The sequence below is a fragment of the Sceloporus occidentalis genome, unplaced genomic scaffold (genome assembly GCF_023333645.1).
Source record: "Sceloporus occidentalis isolate IW3139 unplaced genomic scaffold, rSceOcc1.0.p SCAF_4, whole genome shotgun sequence".
In the NCBI taxonomy this organism is placed as follows: domain Eukaryota; kingdom Metazoa; phylum Chordata; class Lepidosauria; order Squamata; family Phrynosomatidae; genus Sceloporus; species Sceloporus occidentalis.
The window spans coordinates 166929885-166952946 of record NW_028316984.1 but is presented as its reverse complement, the minus strand read 5'-3'; the positions used below and the strand labels follow the sequence as shown (position 1 = coordinate 166952946).

At 38.9% G+C, this 23062-nt stretch overlaps 1 protein-coding gene across 23 annotated transcripts in view; it reads right to left on the bottom strand.

Moving 5' to 3' along the window:
- The window catches only part of NRXN3 (neurexin 3), a 1638958-nt gene that overhangs the window by 1529626 nt on the left and 86270 nt on the right, over positions 1-23062 (bottom strand). For all 23 annotated transcript variants that reach the window (XR_016281009.1, XR_016281010.1, XM_089522303.1 and 20 more), the window contains exon 2: positions 6473-7634. Coding sequence is in view for 21 of the 23 variants with exons in the window: in XM_089522303.1 (XP_089378429.1) it covers positions 6473-7181 (709 nt within the window). In the remaining 2 variants the exon portion in view is untranslated. The remainder of the gene's footprint in view (positions 1-6472; positions 7635-23062) is intronic.

Genomic DNA, 23062 nt, shown 5'->3' with positions numbered 1-23062 from the left:
TTGTGGGGCTCTTTAAATGGTGCCTTCTACCTTCCCCAGCATTATTGCCTTTTCCAATGAGTCATTCCTTCCCATGATGTATGGCAGGCTCAGTTTCATCATATTGGATTCCAGGGAGAGTGCCGGCTTCATCTGTTCTAGGACCCATTTACTTCTTTTTAACTGTCCACAGTATCCTCAGCACTCTTCCCCAGCACCATATCTCAAATAAGTTGATTTTGTTTCTGTCATCTTTCTTCACTGTCCAGCTCTCACATCCATACATAGTGAAGGGGAATATAGTGGCTTGGACAATTCTGACTTCATAAATAATAATAAAACTTTTATTTATATCCCACTTTTTGTTACCACAATCAAAGCGGCGTACAACCTTTAAAAAATGCAATATATACAATCCCCCCCTTAAAAAAGGATTAAACAATTATATCCATTAAAATAACAAACAATAAAATCTACAAACAGTGGTACAATGATAGAATAATGGTGGGTCCAGGTGCTGGGGAGCAAGGCTTCTGTCTGTGGAGATGTGACTTCCACCCTACAGAGGTGGGGCTTCCGGGGCGGGACTTCTCCTCCCGCCCTTTCCCCAGACTCCAGCTGTCTCTGAGAGAGAGTTAGAAGCCAGGGAAGGTCTGAGGGGGGGGATGGGTGCTCCAGAGATAGCTGAAGGCTGGGAAAGGTCTCTGGGGAGGAGCACCTGTCGCGTGCTGATCACTCCTCTTCTCCCCGCCCTTTTCATGGCCTCCAGCTGTCTCAGAGAGACAGCTAGAGGCTGGGAGAAGGTCAGGAGGAGGAGCCAGAGGCACGCACTTGTGGCCCAGCACCATTTTCTGGCTTCCAGCCATCTTGGAGAGGTGGAGGCTGGGAAACAGCAGGAAGGAGGAGAAACGGGCTGAAAGGGCATTACGTGCCACCAATGGCATGTGTGCCATAGGACTGCCATCACAGATCTAGGTTGAACTTATGTAGATCCCCCATGGTCTTTATTTTTGTTTTCTTTATGTTCAGCAGTGAGCCTGCCTTTGCACATTTTTCTTGACCTTTCTCAGTAAGTGTTCCAAGTCTATGACGTTTTCTGCTATAGCATGGTGTCATCTGCGTATATTAGATTGTTAGAGAGTCTGTGTTGCCTGATCCATTTGCCAATTGTGAACTAATGTGTTCCTTTGTATTCTTTGTATTTTGTTCTAACGGTAGCCACTTGCCCTAGGTACAGATTTCTCATCAGGCCTATCAAATGCAGTGGAACTCGCATGTCTTTAAAGAGTATTCCATTGTTTTTTGTGATCTATGCAGACAAAGGCTTTGCTATTGTCTATAAAGCACATGCTTATTTTCTTCTGCAATTCCTTGGTGTGCTTTATTAACCATCATATGTTTGCAATGTGATCCCTAGTGCCCCTTCCATTTCTCAACTCTACCTGATTTCTCTCTTCATATATAATTGGAGTCTATACTGCCGAATTTTGAGCATTATTTCATTTGCGTGGGATAGTAATGTTATAGTCCTATAGCTGCTGCACTCTTTTGTGTCTCCTTTTATGTGGATTTGTGGTTGTTAACTGCCCTCGAGTCGATCTCAACTCATGGCAACCCTATGGATGAGACATCTCCAAGACTCTCTGTCCTCCACTGATCTGTTTAATTCCTGCAACCCTATACCCATGAACTCCTTAACAGAGTCCATCCATCTGGCATGCGGCCTTCCTCTATTTCCCTCCACCTTTCCCAGCATTATTGTCTTTTGTAATGTCTTTCCTTTCCTTCCCCTATGACAGCCTCAGTTTGATCATCTTAGCTTGCAGGGAGATTTCCAGCTTGATCTGTTCTAGGACCCATTTGTTTGTCCTTTTGGCTGTCCATGAAATTCTCAGCACTCTTCTTCAGCACCACATCTCAAATGAATGGATTTTCTTCCTATCTTCTTTCTTATCTGTCCAGCTCTTACATTCATATATGGTAATAGGGAATACGATGGCTTGTATGATTTTAGCTTTTGTGCTGAGTTGTATATCTTTGCATTTTAGAATCTTTTCTAGTTCTTTCATAGCTACAGTTCTTAATCTTCTTCTGATTTCCTGGCTGCAGTCTCCATTTCTATCAAAGTTTGATCCCAGTTATGAGAATTTTATTACTTCTATTTCTTCATTGCCTGGGTTGAATTTGTCAAGATATCCTGTTGTCGTTATTTTTGTTTTCAGTTATGTTCAACTGTAGGCCTGCCTTTGCACTTTCTTCTTTGATCTTTCTTAGTAGTTGTTCAAGGTCTGGGAGATTTTCTGCTAATATTATTGTGTCATCTGCACATCTTAGATTGTTGATATTCCTTCCTCCTATTTTCACTCCTCCTTCTTCTGTGTCCAAACCTGTTTTTCTTATAATATGTTCTGCATACAAGTTGAACAGATAGGGTGAAAGGATACAGCCTTGTCTGACCCCTTTGCCTACTGGGAACCATTCTGTTTCTCCATGTTTTGTTCTGACAGTAGCCTCTTGTCCTGAGTACAGATTCCTCATCAGGACTATCAGATGTGTTGGCATTCCCATGTCTTTAAGGGCATTCCATAGCCTTTCATGATCTATGCAGCCAAAGGTTTTGCTATATCCTATAAAGTATATGCTGATTTTCTTTTGGAATTCCTTGGTGAGCTCCATTAGCCATCTTATGTTTGCAGTGTTGTCCCTAGTGTCTCTTCCTTTCCTGAATCCTACTTGAACCTCTGGGATTTCTCTTTCCATGTATGGTTGTAGTCTATGTTGCAGAATTGTGAGCATGATTTTGCTTGCATGGAAGATCAGTTTATTTTTTTAAATCATTAGCCTACATTTTTCCTAAACCACCAGTTCAACTTTATATCCAAAGTTTTGAGCCCATTTAATCAAACAATTGTTTTTACCAATTACTTATAAATTTACTAAATATATAAATATATTTATATATTATAAATATTATAAATATATTTGGCTGACATGATTATTGTTTTGTAATTGATCCTTTAAGTTTGTGCCTGGAAGACCCGTTGTCCTCCATGTTTTGCTCTTTAATGTTCTTTATTTTATAATAAATCTTTTCCTTAAGTACTGCCTCTTTAAATTCCTTTTAACGGCCTTAGCTTGGCTAGTGCTTTACTGATTGTCGGTTACCAGTAGAAGGCCGAGCAATGTCCCAATGCATTGCTGGGGTGTAACGTGTTAATCATTGGGCGGTGGCAGCAAGTGTTTTGGGTCTGATGACACCCAAATATACTTATCTGTGTCTCCGACTGATGCACTGACTAGGGATGGCATCTCTCCTCTAAATGCCTGCTTGGAGTCAGTAATGGGCTGGATGAGGGAAAACAAACTCAGCCTGAATCCAGAGAAAACGGAAGTACTGGTGATAGGTTCATCGGGTCCGGGTAGTGGAATTTGTCCACCTGTCCTGAATGGGGTCACGCTCCCCCTGAAGGACTCAGTTCGCAGTCTGGGGGTGCTTCTGGACTCGTCGCTCCAATTGACATCTCAACTGGATGCAACGGTCAGAAGCGCTTGTTATCAGCTTCAGCTGATACGCCAGCTGCGACCCTACCTGGATCGAAGGGACCTTGAAACTGTAGTACACGCTCTGGTAACCTCTCGATTGGATTTCTGTAATGCGCTCTACATGGGGCAACCCTTGTACCAAACCCGGAAGCTGCAGATAGTGCAAAACATGGCAGCGAGATTGGTCGCTGGTGGTTCCAGGTCAGACCATATAACACCTATTTTGAAAGATCTCCATTGGCTGCCTATTTGCTACCGGGCACAATACAAGGTGTTGGTTATTACCTATAAAGCCCTAAATGGCTTGGGCCCAGGGTACTTGGAGGACCGCCTCTCCCCATATAATCCACCCCGCACACTCAGGTCTGCAGGGAAAAACCTGGTGGAGGTCCCAACTGCGCGTTATGTGAGGACCTCACAACGGGCCTTTTCAATCTCAGCCCCGAGAATATGGAATAATCTCCCTGATGAGTTCCGCTCCACCACATCTTTGGACTGGTTTATGAAGAATCTCAAGACCTTCTTCTTTTCCCAAGCTTTCCCCCCATGAGATGTGACTTTGGTTTTCCCCCTCTATTTGGTAACGACTCTGGCTATGTTTTTCTGGATTCCCCTACTCAGCTACTCGAGTATTAGTTTTATATGCTGTTTTATATCTTGTTTTATCTGTTTTATTGATTATTGTAATTTTATCTGGATTTGTACGCCACTTTGATCTGAATTGGAAAAGCGGGATAGAAATAAATTATTATTATTATTATTATTATTATTATTATTAAGGTGGCCTCAAGGGGTCACATCCAGCTCAGCAGGAGTGGAGTGGGACCACACAGAACCTTCCCATGTCGGCATTGGCTTCCTCTGCTTCTTTCTTACTCCCTGGGAGAGCATTTAAGACAGGGTAAGAAGCAGAGAAAACCTTCACAATACAGAAAGAAAAAAGCAACACCATAGTTCCATAAATAAGCCCAGGAATCTGTAAGGAAGAAATCTCAGATTAGGGAGGAGAAATTCTTGAACAGGTTCAGAGGAAGGGCAGCAAGCAGCTATCACCATCATCCTCCATTCTCCTTCCAGGCAATCAATTAAGCAAAATGCAAGGAGGAAGGAAGAACTGGGTTGGAGAGGAAGCACCAGACACCATCTTCCAGATCTTATTCCAAAACCCAGTGCTGGACTGATCAGGGCAAAATGGTCAGCTGATCATTACAGCTCACAGTGATTATTGTACTCTAGGTTGCTGCTGTTGTTTATTTTCAAATAAACTCTAAAACTCTAGTGCATGTGACATATTTTGTAAACTTTCCCAGCGTCTTTCTGTAGGACATTTCACTGTGCACTGAGGTTTTCTAACTGGAACTGCAGTTCACATTAACGAATCTAGGATACTGTAAATGGAACTTCACTATCAGCAGGGTCAGCTAAGTATTTATTTATATATCTTTTCCCTGTCCATGGAATAAATGAGCTTGTTGTGGTTTTTGCCATCTACAGACATAAATATCAATCAATAGCCAAGTAATGGCCTGAACTCTGTTGAGAGAACTCATTATTTTAAAAACATACACACTACATTTAGCCATTACAACAAGAGCTTTTGACTGGGCCACATCAGCTCTCTGTGGCCAGCTGTAAACCAACTCAGAAATCCAAAGGATCGCAAATGGTGTAAAACTGGTTAAGGATCCAAGGGGAGTGGTCCTGCTGAAAAGGAAAGTCATCCTTAAAAATAGGGAAATCAGAAATAAAATTGTTTATAGATAAATCAAAATCAAAGACAATACATTCCTACAGTGAAAAAAGGCAATCAGGCACAGCAATAGAGAAAACACACACTATCAGAAAGTTAGGAGGTTGATCCTTGTTTTCATCCAGCTAGAAAAAATGTGAATAATTACATCAGAAAAAAATTATTGGCACAACCAAATTAGAATGTTTCATTTCACCTCTCTTTCACCTACCTGCACCCACTTCAATTTTTTTGAGTTTATATGAATCCCTTTTCTTTCTTTTGGTATAAGGTGTTACAACGCCAAAGTGAACATATAGTCACAGTTGAGAACACAAACACACACCCAAAATGTAGGACTGAGCCTTTAATGGAAATTTCACGTAAAAAGGCTAGAGGTGAATGAAGACAAAGGGAACCACTTTAAACAGACCGGTAAACTACTTAAATACCAGAAGCAGACCAGTTAAATCATTTTCTTGATTCCCCCCCCCCCTTACATTGACAAGTTTCTTTACACTATCTTATATTAGGTGTAATAGTACAAAGGAAGAAGATGTATTTATCTCTTTCCTCTGAGCATTCTATATCAAAGAAAGACTGAACAAGAAAATCAACAAGGTTATTAAAAAGAATAGAGCAACACTGGTATGTTTCCTTATGACAAATGTGCCTTCCCATCTCAGCATCAATTAACAATCAAATGAGGTGTTGCATTTAATATTTATTGTCCAACCCATGAAAATATAGTTCTTCTATCATCTTCAACCTGGTAACAGTTGTGTCCCCATGGACACAACTAAATGCTACTGAGAAAACTGTGGACAGGAAAATTTCAGTTAAGCACTCAGATTGTATATATTCCATGCCAATAAATACTTACTTTTCCATGGCCACATAAAGCAGTCAAAATAATTCAATCTCTGCTCCCAGGTTTTTACAATATATTTCAGATAGAGTGATGGGACAGGAATTGTATGATAAAGGGATGAGGAGCTATGAATTCTAGACCTTACTAAAATCATAAAATACAAGGGAATCTCTAAGAATTAAGCTATATAAATTCATGTTGTACATGGACAGTTTCTAGACTATTTGGTAGTGCCTAGTTTTCCTCAGAAGAACATTAGATTTCCTGAAATATTAAAATTAAAACAATTATTATGAATAATAAGCAATACTGTGCCAAAGAATCCAGGGGAAGAATAGATATAGTCTTACCGTCTGAACAAAGTTTTCCAACATATCCAGTGGCTGAGCAATCACACTGTGGCTCGCCATCCAGGAGAAAGCAAGTTCCACCATTCTCACAAAGGTTTTCTGTGCATAACCCTTCCATGTCCAGGCGGACCCCTTGGTGGCCCAGCAGTTGAGGTTCTGAATTGCCATACTTCAAGTCCAAGATAAATCCTTTAAATGGCAACTCACTCAGGACACTGTCAAGGGTCAAGGCTGCTGGACGGATGTCTGATGGGACACCTCCCACAAAGAGGTCACTGACAATGTTCATGTACTGTCGCTGTGGGCGCACTTCACCTGGCTTGGCTTCACCATCCAACACTAGAACTGTCCGGAGATGGTTGCGACTAACCATCAAGAAGTGTAGGTTGCTGTCATTGACCTGCTTATCAGTAACAACAGTGGCCTCAGCACAGTCCACACTGAACCGGAGTTGGATACGCCCATCCACCAGGGACAAACACAAGAAGTCACAGACGCCACCATCATCAAAGTAGAGGAGCAGCCCAGCTGAGACATTTGTCTTCAGCTGAAAGCTGAGGTCACTCCTTGTGCTCGCATCCCAGCGGAAGTAACGGGCCCATTGATTGGGAAGACCCATAAACTCTAGTCCAAGACAGAAGCTGAGGAAGGAGCCCAGCAATAAGCTCACCTTCAGGGTGAAAGAGGCAGAGCGGAGAGTAAAGCCCATTTTTTAAAAGAATCTCGTTTTCTTGGAAAGAAAAAAATTAAGCCACCTGCAAGAGAGAGGCTGGCTTTTGTAACAGGCACTGCAGCCAATCAATTCCACCAGAGAGAAAGCACAGCTAGACAGGAAAATTCTCCTTGTCAAAGAAAGATCTCAGCTATCCCTTAGGATCCAGAGGCCTTTATTCTAGGAGAGGGAATAGAGTGAGAATTCTCAGGTGAAGTGTTTTGGGGAAGGGTTAGTTCACCAACTGTGGTATTATTTCCAGCTGTTTCACTGATGACAGGTCAATCCCTGACCTTCAAATGGTACTTTCTTAGAAGCAATTGTGATGGTAGCAAGTAATAGGTAGCAGTGAACTCAACAAACATGTGAATTCATGGACAGAAAAATCAAAGTCAATCGGCATGGTGTAAAGAAAGATGATCCAACTTCTTACTTCTTGGCAGTCAGGCCCTAGAGGAGGTGTGTGAGAACAGGAGAAAAAAAAGTTAATTGGATTAACCATGGATCTATTTACTTTGTTATCTTCAAACTGTACACGCAGTAACCAGTACACATGTATTCATCAGCTAATTAAATTATTGATACTGACTTATGTCCTGCTCTTCTATTACAAAAATACCAGAGCAATATAAGATGTAATCATAGAACCATATAATATAAAATCTGCAGATAAAATAACATTAAATTTCTGAGATCACAGTAAATCAATGTTGTTGTTTTCATTGAGAGAGCACTCCAGAATCATAGTACCACCACAGAAAGGACCCTGTCAACCTTCTTTTAAGAGGGTATTTTTATTTCTAAATAATTTTAGTTTTTATTAAGAATTATAACATTTTTTTCAGAAAGACATATGCCATAAAAGTGGACAGTAACAAACACAAGTAATTTGAGGATGTGCAAAATCTAGCAGAAAACAAAATCAATGGAACAGGCAAAATAGAGTGACATACATGGATGCAAAACAAATCTGACTCAAGTATGCCCTGCTAATCATATGTGGTATTCAGAGAAAATTATCAAAGTAAATCAAGGACTGACGAGAGAGAGAGAGAGAGAGAGAGAGAGAGAATGTGTTAAAGTTCCATACTTTTTAAGGCTTTGCTAGTAATCTGTTATGCTCACCATCATATTCAGTAATAGGACCCCAGGTAAGTAGAAGGACCTCTGCTTTACCTCTGCCCCTACAGATTTTTAGTTAGGCTTCCTTAAGGAAAATCAGACTTTTCAGCTCTTAGCATTAATAATTGATCAATTCCTACCATAACATGATGTCTGGATCTATAACATCAAGTATACAATGCTAGTTGCTTCCAGCTAATTCAAGCCCCAAGCAAAAACTATAAGTATAAAAGACATGATTTCTCTGGACAGCACATACTGACCCAAGGCAGAGAAAGCAAACTCTCTAATGCTTCCTTTTCAATGAATATAGGTAAGAGCAGCAGTGTGATTTTAAGTTTTCATGCAATGGCACATGATAATTTGATGGATTATGTTTTCTATGTTTGCATATGGGGCAGAAGGCAGCAGTGAGCCTTGGAGTTGTGCACCCTCTTGAGATGTACACCCTATTTATACATAATGGTTTGTGTCTATAAACACCAATGTAAACATCATGCTGCACACATTAGAACATATATGCATAGTGCATGAACATATGTAAACCTGAGGATCATTCTGGAAACCCATAGTAAATACCTTAACTGTGAATACCTAGGTGTGTATTTGTGTCTCCACAGCTGGATGTGTGGGTAAGTTACATATGTCTTCTTAATAAGCTGCAGGTCAGCAGGCCAGGGGGAAACCATTAAACAAAACTTTCTTTCCTGACCAGTCAGAATCTTGATATTGATGAGCCTTCCCATAGCTACTATTTAAATTTTAGGAAAGAATCTTGCAGTGCCAAGCAGCATGTGTCATTGTTCATATTATGTTCACAATGGTTGGCAGCAATTAATAATCTGGCTGCCACATTATATAGCAGCTGACCCTTTTAGATTCTTTCCACAAACAATCATAGATTCTGTAGCCAGTTGGTCATTTGCGAAGGTGAAGAAAGAAGGTACAGTTATGCTAAAAGTAAAACAAAAATTTACTAAATGAATTGCCCAAGAGCTATTCAAGATAGGTCTGACAGCCCTAAAGTATGTGATTTCAAGAACTGAGAAGCCCAGTAATGTCTTCTTTGATTGACCAGAGCACTCCAAGGGTTTGGCAGGAGAGTACAAAGATTAACTTATGCATAGAAAGCATGTGCGCATTCACTGAGCTACAAACCCTGCTACTGCCCATTCAGGATAGGTCGAATATGCAGCATCTAGTGTGGCATAGAGAAAAATCTAATGGGTATATTAAAAAAAACTAGGGCAAAATCTAGTTTGGTACAGAAGAAATTGGTGCTGGTGCACAAATCTGTATTTGATTACCTTTTTAGATCCTAATTATGGATTATTTTACAGAACAGTTTTATACTGGCTTGTTGGCATGAGATAAGACACAGACAACACAAACTGTTTACTGTGTAATATTCAGATATACATCACACTAAAAACAGCTGGAGTAGACTTTCTTATTCAAACATTTCCAAAATCTCAGCAGTGGCTTGGCAGTAATTTTGTCTGTCAACCTCAGCAGGTTAGGCCAAAGCTAACAATCGGTTGTTGTTGTTGCTTCTGGAACATAAGTGCTGAAGTGAGATGGCTAAAGACATGCAAATAATCCTATGGCTGGTAAATTAGATACAAATGGAGTATATAAATCTCTCTGTTTGCCACATGGCACCCTTAACCAATGCTTAAAGCCAGAAAAAAACAAAACTCAAATTAAGTTACAGGTGAACCTAAAAAATAATTTTAAAAAGCTGGTGTGGACATTCAGTGCTCAGCAGATGATACTTCCATGGCAGCCTGCCCAGAGTTTGTTAGCTACAGCTACAAACACAAATGCAATCAAGTAAAAAGCAGAGATAAAATAATTCCTTTTAACTGATAAGACCTTGGTTTCAATAAATGGAACAGAGAAAGGTGAAGCACTGAAAAACATTTATTCCTTTTCGGACCTTGCAAACTTTAGTGGAACATTCTCTCCGTTAACCCTTCTCCTCCTGGCTCCTTAGTGGTCACACTAGAACCAATTTATGATATACAGTACATAGAAGGTGAAGAAGTGGCAATACCAGAAAGGAAAGAAAGGCAAGACCAGAGCAATGGCCCAGGCCTGGAATTATTAATGAGATGGGAATACAAATATAATAAATAGTAAGTTAGGTGGCAGTATATTCTCACCAACTCAAAACAACAAAAGTTCTTAAAATTTGTATACTGCCATTAATTCAATAACTCTTAAACTTTTGAAAATCTCAGTATATGCAGTCTTATCACAGACTGAGTCTCTAAGCATGATGTGAATAACAGAGACAGACACCTGAAAGCACTAGACTGCAGCAAAAAGAAAAACTGAAATATCAGGTTGTGCAGTATCATTTAAGGTTGTTGAAACACAGTCCCTGGAGAAAAAGAAGGAAATGGATAGGAAAAGGAGTGGGGGAGAAGACAACGCCAATGAAAGCTGTAACATTTGTCACATTAACATTCTTTGAATATGAAGGCTGCTAAAAAGCTAAAGTATTCAAATAATAGAACTGTAGGAAAGCAGTAATTCATAGTCAGAAAAGATGCAAGAAGAAAATACTGAATGACTGTGTGTCATAGGCAGGTAGTTGACAGAATATCCATACTGAAAAACAATGCCAAGATATATCTCAGAGTGTTAAGTGATTCTCCAACAACATTCATATCTCTGGAGCAATTCTCCTAGTCTCAAAACCAAGACTGAAGGAAGAATTGGTCCATTTGATGTTCTTTCAAATAATTTTCAAAAGTAGAAAAACTTATATAATCAATGCAGTCCTAAGTAATAATAGAGGAAGAAAGAATTGCTTACACTAATAGAATTATAGTTCCCAGTTCATAAGACATAATAATGCCTCTTTATTCTGCACTATACAGTCCTTATTTGAAGTAGTGAGAAATACAGATAAATTGGAAGAGGTCCAAAGGTTAGAAATAAAGGTGGTAATTGGTAGAGGAAACAAGTTCAATCAGCAAAGGTTTAAAGTTTGAAGGAACTAGGTATGCTTTACTTCAGAAAAGTTTAGAGCAGAACATAAATAATAATAATAATAATAATAACAACAACAATAATACTTATTTATTTATGCCCTGCTCTTCAGCCAAGGCTATCAGAGTAGCTTACAGTTTGTTAATTAGACATTTCCTTGCCCTCAGACTTACAATCTAAAAAAGACAAGACACAAAAAGTGAAGGGAATGACAGTAAGGAAGGGTAAAAGTCCAGCAGATCTGCTCTCCCTCAGAGGCCTGTTGTAGCTGGCTTGCCTTCCTCTCCCTCAAGATGGTTGTTGCATGCTTTCAAGTTGTTTCCAACTTATGATGACCCTAGGACGACCCATCATGGGATTTTCTTGGCAAGATTAATTCAGACCAAATTTGCCACTGACTTCCTCAGAGACTGAGAGTGTGACTTGCCCAAGGTCACCTAGAGGGTTTGAATGATCAAACAGGGATTTGAACCCTGGTCTCCTGGAGTTTTAGTCCAATATTCAAATCACTACATCATACTTGCTCTCAAGGTCATGACAGAAATCTATAAATACATAATGAGTGGTCACACAGAGATTTTTTTTATCTGTTACCCCAAGAGCAGGGTTAAATCTAAACCTTAGAATCTAAAGGCTTAGGTTACAGTGCCTTTACTGGAGATATAAGCTGAAAACTAAGAGAAAGATCTTACTAGTAAAAGCAGTTTACATTGGAACCTATTATCTAGTGGGACAGTAGATTGTCCCCTGTTGGAGGTCTTCAGACCTAAGTTATACAGACAGCTATTTGGAATGTTCTACTTCGCTCAAGAAGTTCATGGGAACACTTACCAAGCCCTTTCCAACTCTATGCTTCTACAGCACTGTATGATTTTACCAAATGCCAAAAGAATTGAACAGATATGTTTAAAAGGAAACATTTTTTCCTTATACTCCAGCAAAGAAAATGTTGCCATTATAGCTGGAGTTAAATATTCATAGTGGATTTTAGGGGCAGGAATTACTTTTAAGGCCAAACCTGGGGGGGGGGGGGGGGCAGTTAGGGAGCTACAGATTGATCTGTCAGTTACAAAGAAAACCAGGAGTCTTTCTCAAATGTTTGCTATCAAAAATGTATAAACATTTTAAGGAACATTGATAGAAATTAATCAGGAAATGATGTCTAACATGAACATAGCAGTAAAACTATATTACATCACTATAAGATACTTTTGGTGGCAAAAGGGACAACAGTGCTGGGTTTTACTCAATGAGCAGTTGTTGTTGTTAGCGGCCCTTGAGTCAATTCTGACTTCTTATTATTTTATTTTCTTATATCCCGACTTTCTCCCAATATAGGGACTCAAGGTGGCAAACAATATGGGAAGTCATGGTGACTCTGTGGATGAAACATCTCCAGATATCCCTGTCTTCCACTGCTCTGCTCAGGTCCTACAAGCCCATGCCTGTAACCTCTCTGATTATTCATCTTCCCTTCCCCTTTCGACCTTTCCTAGCATTATTGTTTTTTCTAGTGATCAATGCCTTCTCATTATGTGGTCAAAGTATGATAGCCTCAGCTTGATAATCTTCACTTTCATGCAGAGTTCTGTCTGATCTGTTTAAAGACCCATTTGTCTGTCTTTTTGGCTGTCCACAGTATCCTAAGCACTTTTCTCCAGCACCGTATTTCAAAAATGTTTATTTTCTATCTGTCTGCTTTCTTCACTGTCTGGCTCTCACATCCATTCATGGTGACTGGGAATACAATGGCCTGGACAATTTTATCTTTAATGCTCAATTGTATATCTTGACTCTTCAAGATCTTTTCTAGTTCTTTCACAGCTGCCCTTCCCATTCCCAGTCTTCTTCTTTTTTCACTGCAGTCACCATTCTGATCAATGTTTGATCCTAGATATGGGAATTCTTTAACTATTTGAATTTCCTCATTGTCTAGATTGAATTCAGTGGTCGTTATTTTTGTTTTCTTTATGTTCAGCATTAAACCTGCCTTTGCACTTTCATCTTTGACCTTCCTTATTAACTGTTCCAAGTCTGTGATGTCTTCCACCAATATTATGGTGTCATCCACATATCTTAGGTTATTGACATTCCTTCCCTCTATCTTCACTTCTTCTGATTCCAACTTTTTTTTATGTTTTCACCATATAAATTGAACAAATGGGGTGACAGGATGCAGACTTTGCCTATTGGGTCTGTTTCTCTGAATTCTCTTCTGACAGTGGCCTCTTATCCTTGATACAGATATCTCAAGAGGCCTATCAAATGTAGTGGCACCCCCATGTATCTGAGTGTGTTCCATAGCTTTTCATGATCTGTTTTCATGAGCAACAGCTTATGTTTATTACTTGTTCCTACAAGTGAGCGGGAGTGCTGCCTCTTATTTTCATGATGGTTTTTTAGGGGGAGGGGGTCTACCTTTAAACATCCGAACAGATTCCATGTCACAGAGATGCACAGGACCTTTTCACTTACTCGTTGCAGTCCAAACTAATCAGCACCAAAGTGATAAATGCAGGAAATTTGGTGGATGCCTGCTACTTGCAGAGTATTCAGCACTCTCCAGGAAGTGTGCCACCCTATTTCCTGCATCCGACCCTCCTTTGCCGATCAGTATGGACTGCAAGTAGCCAGGAACAGAGTCCTATGTTGCTTTGCAGCATGAGAACAATATCAAGTTTAAAAGTTAAAGCAAATGTTTTAAACAGATCTTAAAATGTTCAGCCATGCCATATCATCAAGACACAGCACCAATCCCAACCATTTCTCCCATGAATGGCTAATGTAATATGTTGCTAACTAGCAATGCAACATGTTACCTTCTCCCCAGCCAAGTAAGAAATTCAGGGACCAAAAGCGGAAAAGGAACAACAAGCAATGAAAAAAAGGAGGTTTAAAAAATTCACAAATGTTCTTGCCCTTGCTAGAAATGGGTCCCACCACTTCACCCACTGCCTCTTCATGAAAAGCATGTTCTACTATCATCAGAAACGTGTACAAAAATATATTTTTGTGCATGACATTTGGGTTGGGTTTTTTGTTTTTTCTTTTGTTTTTTTGTTTGTTTATTTGTAATATTTCACCAGTCAGAATTATGCCACTCCTCCCTGTTTCCACTCCCAAGAGGCTTTTCCTGAAACCTGCTTCCTAACATGGCCATGTAGTGGCCAAGGGAAAATGGAAGATGAGGATCTTGAAGCTATGTTCTGATAGCCAGATACATGATCAAACACTGAGGGCTTTAGAGGACCCCTGGGAGGTTCCTAAGGAAGCCTGAGTGATCATGCATCCTACTATCAGAATATAGTCAAAAGATCTTTGGTTGCCCCTGCTCCATGCCACTTTTCCTCAGCCATTACAATGCTGTATTGGGGCTGCAGGAAGGAGGAGTCTCAGGGGGAGTTGGTGGGTGTGTGAAAGAGGTAATGAATCCATCATGCAGCAACAACAAAAAGAAAAGGATACACAGGTGTAAGTTGGACATATGCTTGCTTATGTCACTAACAGATGCCAGCCACAGTGTGTTTGTGTCCCCCAAAAATTGGAAATAAAAACATGAAAATTTCTCAAAACGTCTGGAAATGTGAAAAATTATGAAAAATATGCAAAAATTTTTAAAATCCCATCCATGTGGAGAAAACTTTCATTTTTTAAAAAAAAATTCTCATCTGCAGGAAAATGTAAATAAATAATTACATGCCTAAATGGGTATACCTAAATGAAACTTTGGAAGACACAAACTAAAAGACAAACAAACAACTCCTTACAGCAATGGGGTAAATTTATTCAGTACAGGTAATTAAAAATAACTGTAAGTTTCTCTTAAAGAATTAAACTGAAAGAAATTATAAATTAAACCTGATTTTGTAAGTAGTCTTGTTTTGTAATGAGAGTTGTTTTATACTGTATTTGTTTATTATTACAGTCGGTCCTTCTTATACACGGATTTTTTTATACACGGATTTAAGCATACACGGTTTGAAAATGTTCCAAAAAAGTATACATTTACCTTGATGTTCCATTGTTTATTAGGGACACCATTTTGCTATGTCATTATACTTAATGGGACTTGAGCATACACCGATTTTGTTATACACGGGGGATCTTGGAACCAAACCCCAGCGTATAACAAGGATCCCCTGTATATTTCTTGCACAGAGACACATGCAATTCTTCTTAGAGACCTGGACCATATTCACTAGATCCCTGACAGAAACAAAGACGTACCATCAAATAGATCTTACTGTATGGCAGTAAAAGCTTTCACACATTCATCTATGAGAGAAGAGTGATCACAAGCCTGTTTCTATTGCTTAGAAAGTATTGGCAGATGTCCATCCCAGTCTCCAGATTCCACCAAAGGAGTTAACTGCTAAGTATCAGCCAGGAAAAATCTGGTAGGAATAAATGTGTTATGAGGGGAACTGACAATAATGTCAGAACAAAATGATGCAAAGTTTTATTCCCATTTGATAAAAACTGCTCTGTACAAAAAGAAATAGGAACGGAATTTGCAGAAGTCTCCCAAGATGACATTGGGATAAAGCACGTAATTAAAGGTACCACTACAGGCTAGCCAGGTCACTACATAATAGTCCCATACTATCAGTTTAAAACACCACATGTTAACAAATGGTACAATATGTGTTTTCAGCTGTGTTTGGGAAAGATAATTTGCTGTTTTTCATTTGTTTGTACGATCCTGAAATAGCCACATTAGAAAAAGGGACAGAGCAAAATGTTATCATGCTCTTAAAACCTTCCCCCCCCCCCCCCCAGGGTATGGCACACCACACCTTTTAACATCTTTTTAACATTTTTTACCAAGTTAAAAAAAAAAAGATTAGGCATGCAACAAGTCTAAACTGTCCAAAGTTTGGTATCTAAGGGAGTGGGGACAGTCAGTTGCTGCAGTCATGCATTCAGGAACAGAGCTACATCTGGCAAAGATGAAATTTATCGTGGGGGGGAACACATCTCCAAATGCTCAAATGGATGGCTGTTTTACTTTGAAGAAGCTGAATGTGTTTCAGTCTATAGATATTTTGGTGGCCTTCTTCAGAAGCAATATGAAATCTAACTGTAGAAATTTCTGAAGCTAAGAACCTCATTCCATTTGTTGGGCAGAAATGGAATGAGATTCTCAACTTCAGAAATGTCTGCAGTTTAGGTTTCTTATTGCCCCTGAAGAAGACCATTGAAATATACATAGGCTGAAATGCACTGGGTTTTCCCTAAAAATAAAACAGCCATCTGCTGAGTACTTAGAGACATGTCTCTTTTTTCCTGTTGGATCTGTTGGGTGCGCTCCAATTTTTGTTGCTTCAAACTGAAATCTATGACATCATTTTTTCATATACAAAGTCTCTAACTTAATTTTTCCACATTTTCTGTGTTGCATATCCTCTGTTAAAAGTGTGGCAGTCCTGATGATCTTAAGAAACCTAGAGATAAAGTGGTTTAGGCCTTACTTGGCACTAGGGACTTTTTCACGTGGGAGGTAAGCATCATTAAATTGTGATAAAATCGTGCTAATAGCACAATCGGGGGGAAGATTATCACACATACCCACACTTCTCCTGTTCGTGTCCGATGCGTAAACTGTAATGGACACGTCATTGGGTAATAACAGTGAGGGGGTAATAATCTTCCCCTCAATCATGCTATTAGCACAATTTAATCATCATTTAATGATGCTTGCCTCCTCTGTGTGAAAGATATGGCTAATTCATTGCACCCAAGCAATGTAGGCATCAGTCTTACTGGTTGGGCATCAGCGTTACTGGTTATTACCCTGCTATAATACCACACTTTGCAAATCTTTACATTTGAAATTAGTTATACAAGGTCTGAAAGCATATTTGATATTTGGGTTGAGGAAACAATTTTCATCTGGGCCAGTCAGGCAAAGATTGTAACTTCATGCAGTTTGTCTCACTTATATGGGTTATCTAAAGCAAAAAAATTTTTGTACGTATCCAGTACAAATAGTCTTAAAGCATAATACCTTTTAAAAAATGAGAGAGATTTACTCTCTATGCAACAAATTGTGTAAGTGAACAACCTACTAAATACACTACCTTTCTTGGAGATGGGAACAGGAAATTATTGGCACTTGAGCATAGCTACAGCACACTCTAAGCAATATAAACTGGCCCATACAACATCTATCTCATCATATACTACAAAAGAAATCAAAAACTCATTATCATCTCTGACTCTTTATTAGGTAACATTTACAAAACCCCTAACCCCTTTCTAATTATTATCTTTTAGATCTACTGGTTTCCCAAGACTGCTCACCAATCTGTTCTCTTGACATGCCCTCTCCTGGATCACATATCCCTAGAGCTCTCAAAGCTGGGTTTGTTATTACAATGCATTTGTTTTCTGCTTTTGGAACATCATAGTTCAGATTATGTAGACTGATCTACAGAGGCCTGATATATGCATGTTCTCATCCAACCTTATGGTTATGTGATAAAATGAGGCTTGCATGTCACACAGCTTTCAGTACAGCACAGCATATAGTGAACCCATTCACAAGTACAGATCTACATAAAACAGTTACTCATCCTTCTCTTGAAATTTCATTCGTAGGATTCTATGACTATAGTTGAACCAAAACCTACCTAAGAAACATGATATATGGGGTTTGCTGTCAGCAAACATACACCTTTCCTATGAAGGATGAGCCTTATCTTTCAAGGATGAATGAGAAATGAGGATGTGAAAATCCATCAGGGTCATTTGTATGGTTTTCTTTAGAATGTCAATAGAATTCTCATCTTGTCCCATTGAGTGTTCATGCATCTGATGAAATGGGCTACAGACCGCAAAAGCTTATGCTCAATAAAACCTTACTGTATTTAAAATAATGATGTAAAGAATATCACAATTTTTTTTTGTTTTGATGAGAAAGGTGTCTTGACACCTTGAGATAACTTGTTTGTAAATATTGTTGCCCCTACATGAGAGTGAGAAGGCCCATTTTTTTCACTTTTTGTGCAAAACACTGTATTTTCAACAAAATCAGTTTTTCACAAAATAGTGTTTTGCATGAAAAACCTTTGAGAATATTTCATAAAATTAAAAAAAAATATCTCAAAATTAAAAAAGAGAAAACCCCGGGAGAAGTTCACTTTAGTCACCATAACTTTGAAATGACTGACTTGACGACACACAACAACAGCAACAACTTAAATTATTGAGCCATATCACATGAGAACATAAAGCTGAAATGGAGTGGTAGAGTAGCAGCTTTCTCCGTGCCTCTGTATGCCATAGCACTTCCACTCTCTTCCCGGGGGAAACGGTAATAAAAGTGTGCCTTTTATCACACTGGAAAAATCCACTTGACAAAAGGCACATTTTTATGACCATTTCTCTTGGGAAGATAATGGAAGTGCTGTAAAGGCATGCAGATAGGCATGGAAAAAAACTCTACTCTCCACTCCATTTTTGCTTTCTTTTCTCATGTGATAAGGCTCATAGTCACAATATATATATATATTATCATTTCTTGGGTATGTGTTCCAATGCAGAAAATGTGTTTCAATGATTGCAAATTAACTCTGTAAGGAATATTAGGCCGAGGTGCCCAATGTCAGACATATCAGCCATTGCTGATGTCTGAACAAGAATTTGGACTCAGTTGTCTCAATTTAAAGTCAAAGATTCCATTGCAACAGGATTTGGAAGGAAAAGTACTTTTAAAAAAAGGTAGTCAGACTTTGAATAAGTAAAAGGTGGAAGGAAAATTCTTTAAAGTTAAAAGCTTAAACCTTTTGAAATGTTTGACCAAGCTCCAAAATGGAGAAAGTACTGGATCTGTTTCAGCTTTCAGCAATAGTTAGGTAACCACCGTGCACCAAGTACTGGACGAATATTAAAGTAGTCATCTTTATGCATTTAATGCTTTTAGCTTATTTTAATATACTCTAGCAGCAGGAGAATCCTTGACTAATCAAGCAGGTCATCATGAACTATCTACAGGAAGAGGTCAAGTAGAAATAATAATTTCAAGAAATATCTATTCCTTGACAGACAGTTGTATGTCTTCCCTTTCTAGATTTAGATTCTTGAAGACAAATCACAGAATGTGCACACAAAACAGCAGTCACCTCAGCAGTCTTTGTTTTGGAAACCAGTAGCTGGAAACATTCCCACTTTTTCTATTCAAAATTCCCACACAGGAATCAATCTTGAGGACAGTGCAATGAAGTATTGCTGGAACACTACTAGTGGAGACTTCTACACTGCCAATCTTGCCACCAATCCAGTGGCAACCAGGCCAACTGTTTATATTGCAGAAAGAGCCTGACTCCAATGCATTTAATCAATTTGCTTTAGAAGGCTGAGAGGGAAGAGCCCACCTTTATAGCAGAACAACTCTCTATGGTTTATCCAAACTGTATGGAGAGGAAAGTGTATGTGTGGCAATTATCTAACTGCCAGCTAAATTACATAATTACTCCCTGGCACCCATTTTTATGTAGGGTTAATATTTCTTCAGGTGTCTAGCCCACATGGCAAACTGCTCCAAAGAAAGAGAGGGAGCTGCCCACCTTGCTGACATATAAATATTTACTAAATTGTTCAGACTACAAGAAGCACAATAAACTCTTCCAGAACATGGCCACATAGCCTGAAAGAACCACAAAAAACTACACAAATCCTTTGTTTCCAAAGGCTGCCCATCCATTTCTGGGCAGAAATCAAAGCACTGGTTATATAAAGGGCTGTATTCTCCTGTATGAACCTGCCCTTGTTTTGAGATCTTCAGAGGAAGTTCTGTTCTCTGTCCCACTATCTTCACAGATATATGGCAGGAACACAGAAGAGGGTCTTTGTAGTAGAACTCCCTTCCCAGAGAGGTTAGACTGGTACCCTCCTTTCCACAAGTAGGGAAAACCTTTTTATTCCAGCAGGCCTTTGAGAAATGTTTCTGGGGGAGGGGGGCAACAGGCCTTATATAATGTGCTGAAACTTTATTTATTGTTGTGTTTGTTTTTAATTTAAATGGTTTTAATTTTGTGATATTATTATTATTATTATTATTATTATTATTATTATTTTCTTATATCCCACCTTTCTACCAATATAGGAACTCAAGGTGGTGAACAGCAAATTTAATCATGATTTTATAACTTATGCATAGTTAAATTTTTAACTATGTTAGTTTTTATTGTTGTAAACCACCTTAAGTCCCAAACTGAAAAAGGTGGGATATAAATAAAAAATAATAGCAGTAGTAGTAGTTGTAGTAGTTGTGAACACAAAATAAATAACAGTGCCATTCAATCAAATAGAATATGGATTGGTGCTCATTTTACACACACACACACACACACACACACACCAATCTGTTTCCTCTGGCAGTATCTCCAGCTAATAACTTACATTAACAGCTCCAGAAAAGGAGGGAACAGTAACAAAATTAAGTAATTTGAGCCCAAATTAGTAATATGGGTTCAAATATGAGTCCATCCCACATTTTTCTGGTAGTTGTTGTTAAAGTACACAGATCCCTCAAGGAAACACAGTTCTCCTCTAAAACAAGATGTGTAATTCATCCTTCCTTCTCTTCTCTCTTCCTTTCTCCGTCCCGTCTTTTTTAAAATATTTATATCCCATCCTATATCTGAAGATCTCAGGGCAGCTTATAATAAATATAAAATCAATTAAAAACAATAAATAGCAACAGTTTATTTTTATTGGTAATTAAAAGTTTAGTAATTAAAAACAGCCTTTTAAAAACCAAATAAAACCATTTAAAATAGTGCAATCATAAAACATGCACAGTCTGGATAAAATCAGTTTGGCCTGAAGACTTCAACAAAAAGTCTGGTTTTGATTTGGTCCCAACTGGGAATTTCAAAACTGTGGTTATGACCAAAGAGTAGTCCCTTTCTCATGTCTTCCCACAACATATCTATCATACTTGTAGACACAGGGGAGGACACCCTCCAATAGATCTTGGGCAGGCACATAGAGAGACAGGCACTCCCTCAAGTACTGGGGTCCCAAGACATTTAGGGCACTAAATATTATCACCAGTATCTTGAATTGAGACTACAAACATATTGGAAGCCAGTGTAATTCCTTCAGAACTGGTGCTGTACGGTAATGGAATTGCAGCCAATAGTCTAGCTGATGATAACACAATAGCTGCACTTTCCAAGTCATCTTCAAGAGCAGCCCTACATAACAGTGTGTTGTGGTAGTCTAACTGGGAAGTTACCAGCAGAACATTCATCACTAGCCCCAAGGACTCCAACATAGAGTCAATTGTTTCACATTCTTTTGCTCAGAAATGCCCCAAAATGAAATTTTTCAAAATTATTTTTGCCTCAACACAGAATCATAGAATCATAGTTGGAAGAGACCACAAAGGCCATCACGTCCTACCCCCTTCCATGCAGGAACACACAATCAAAGCACCACCAACAGATCTAGCCTCTGTTTAAACACTTCCAAAGAAGGAGACTCCACCACACTCCGAGGGAGTGTGTTCCACTGTCAAACAGCTCTTACTGTCAGGAAGTTCCTCCTAATGTTGAGATGGAATCTCTTCACATGTAATTTGAATCCATTGCTCTGGGTCCTATTTTCTGGAGCAGCAGAAAACAAGCTCTCCATGCCCTCCAGGGACCCAGGAATGCCCCCAAAACATGCCTTTAATCTGAGTGGTCCACAGTTCAACCCCATATTCTCTCCATGACAAAAAAATATTTTTCATTGTTGTAATGGTTGATTATGCCCCTAGTAGGCCTGCAGGAAGCATGATTGATTTTTTAAAAGATTATTTTGGGGGCCTGGTACCTTTAAACAGTGTGGTTCTGAAAATCTATTTGAGGACTTTAAAAAGGTGGGCAGAGGCTAAATAGCATGTTTATAGCCAAGAGGCTTATGGAGGTGCAATTGGGTATTTTCAAACTGGGGGGGGGGGGATCATCAAGTAAAGGTTGGTGCCCATAAATGTATCTCACCAAGATCTGGGGAGAAATTTAAATATCTCACCAGTGTCATGCAAAGTTGCCTGTCCTGGTCTATTGCTACTCTTCAGTCACTGACTGGCATGGCCTGCACATAAAAATTAACGTGTCAGTTACTTTGGTTCAGAAATCCCCTGGAGCTCTGAAACTGGTTAGCAGCATAAACTGGTTAACTGCAGAAAGATTTTGTCAAAGGCAACAGTTTTACAAGGGGGAAACTTCAAGGCCAAGAAATAATTGACTGACACAATAATTGACTGACACAACAGGGAAGTATTTTTCTTTTTTTCCCTTTTTTTACATAATGCTACAGGTTGAGACTAACTGAAAGTGGGATGTTGGTAGCATGAACATTTGTAGACTTGAGCCTACTTCCTCAGATATATCATCATCATCATCAGTATATTTTCTTATATCGTGCCTTTCTCCCAATATAGGGATTCAAAGCAGCTAATAGCAAGTTCAAAAACAATACAATTTAAAAACAGTACAACAGCATTAAAATGTAGAAATATAAAATTTAAAAAACAATTCAACAATTTTAAAAGTTAAAACAGTTATGAATTATAATGTAACATGTTAAAAATGCAAACCTTAAAATTTAAAATGCCAGCCCAACATTTAATGAAGTATACTCAAGTCAACAAAGCTCATGCTACTAACTCCTCTCTTTCAGTTAGTCTCAAAGGTACTACAAGGTCCCTTTGCATACTGATCTTCTAGACCAACACGGCTATGACTTTGAATTTTACTACAGGC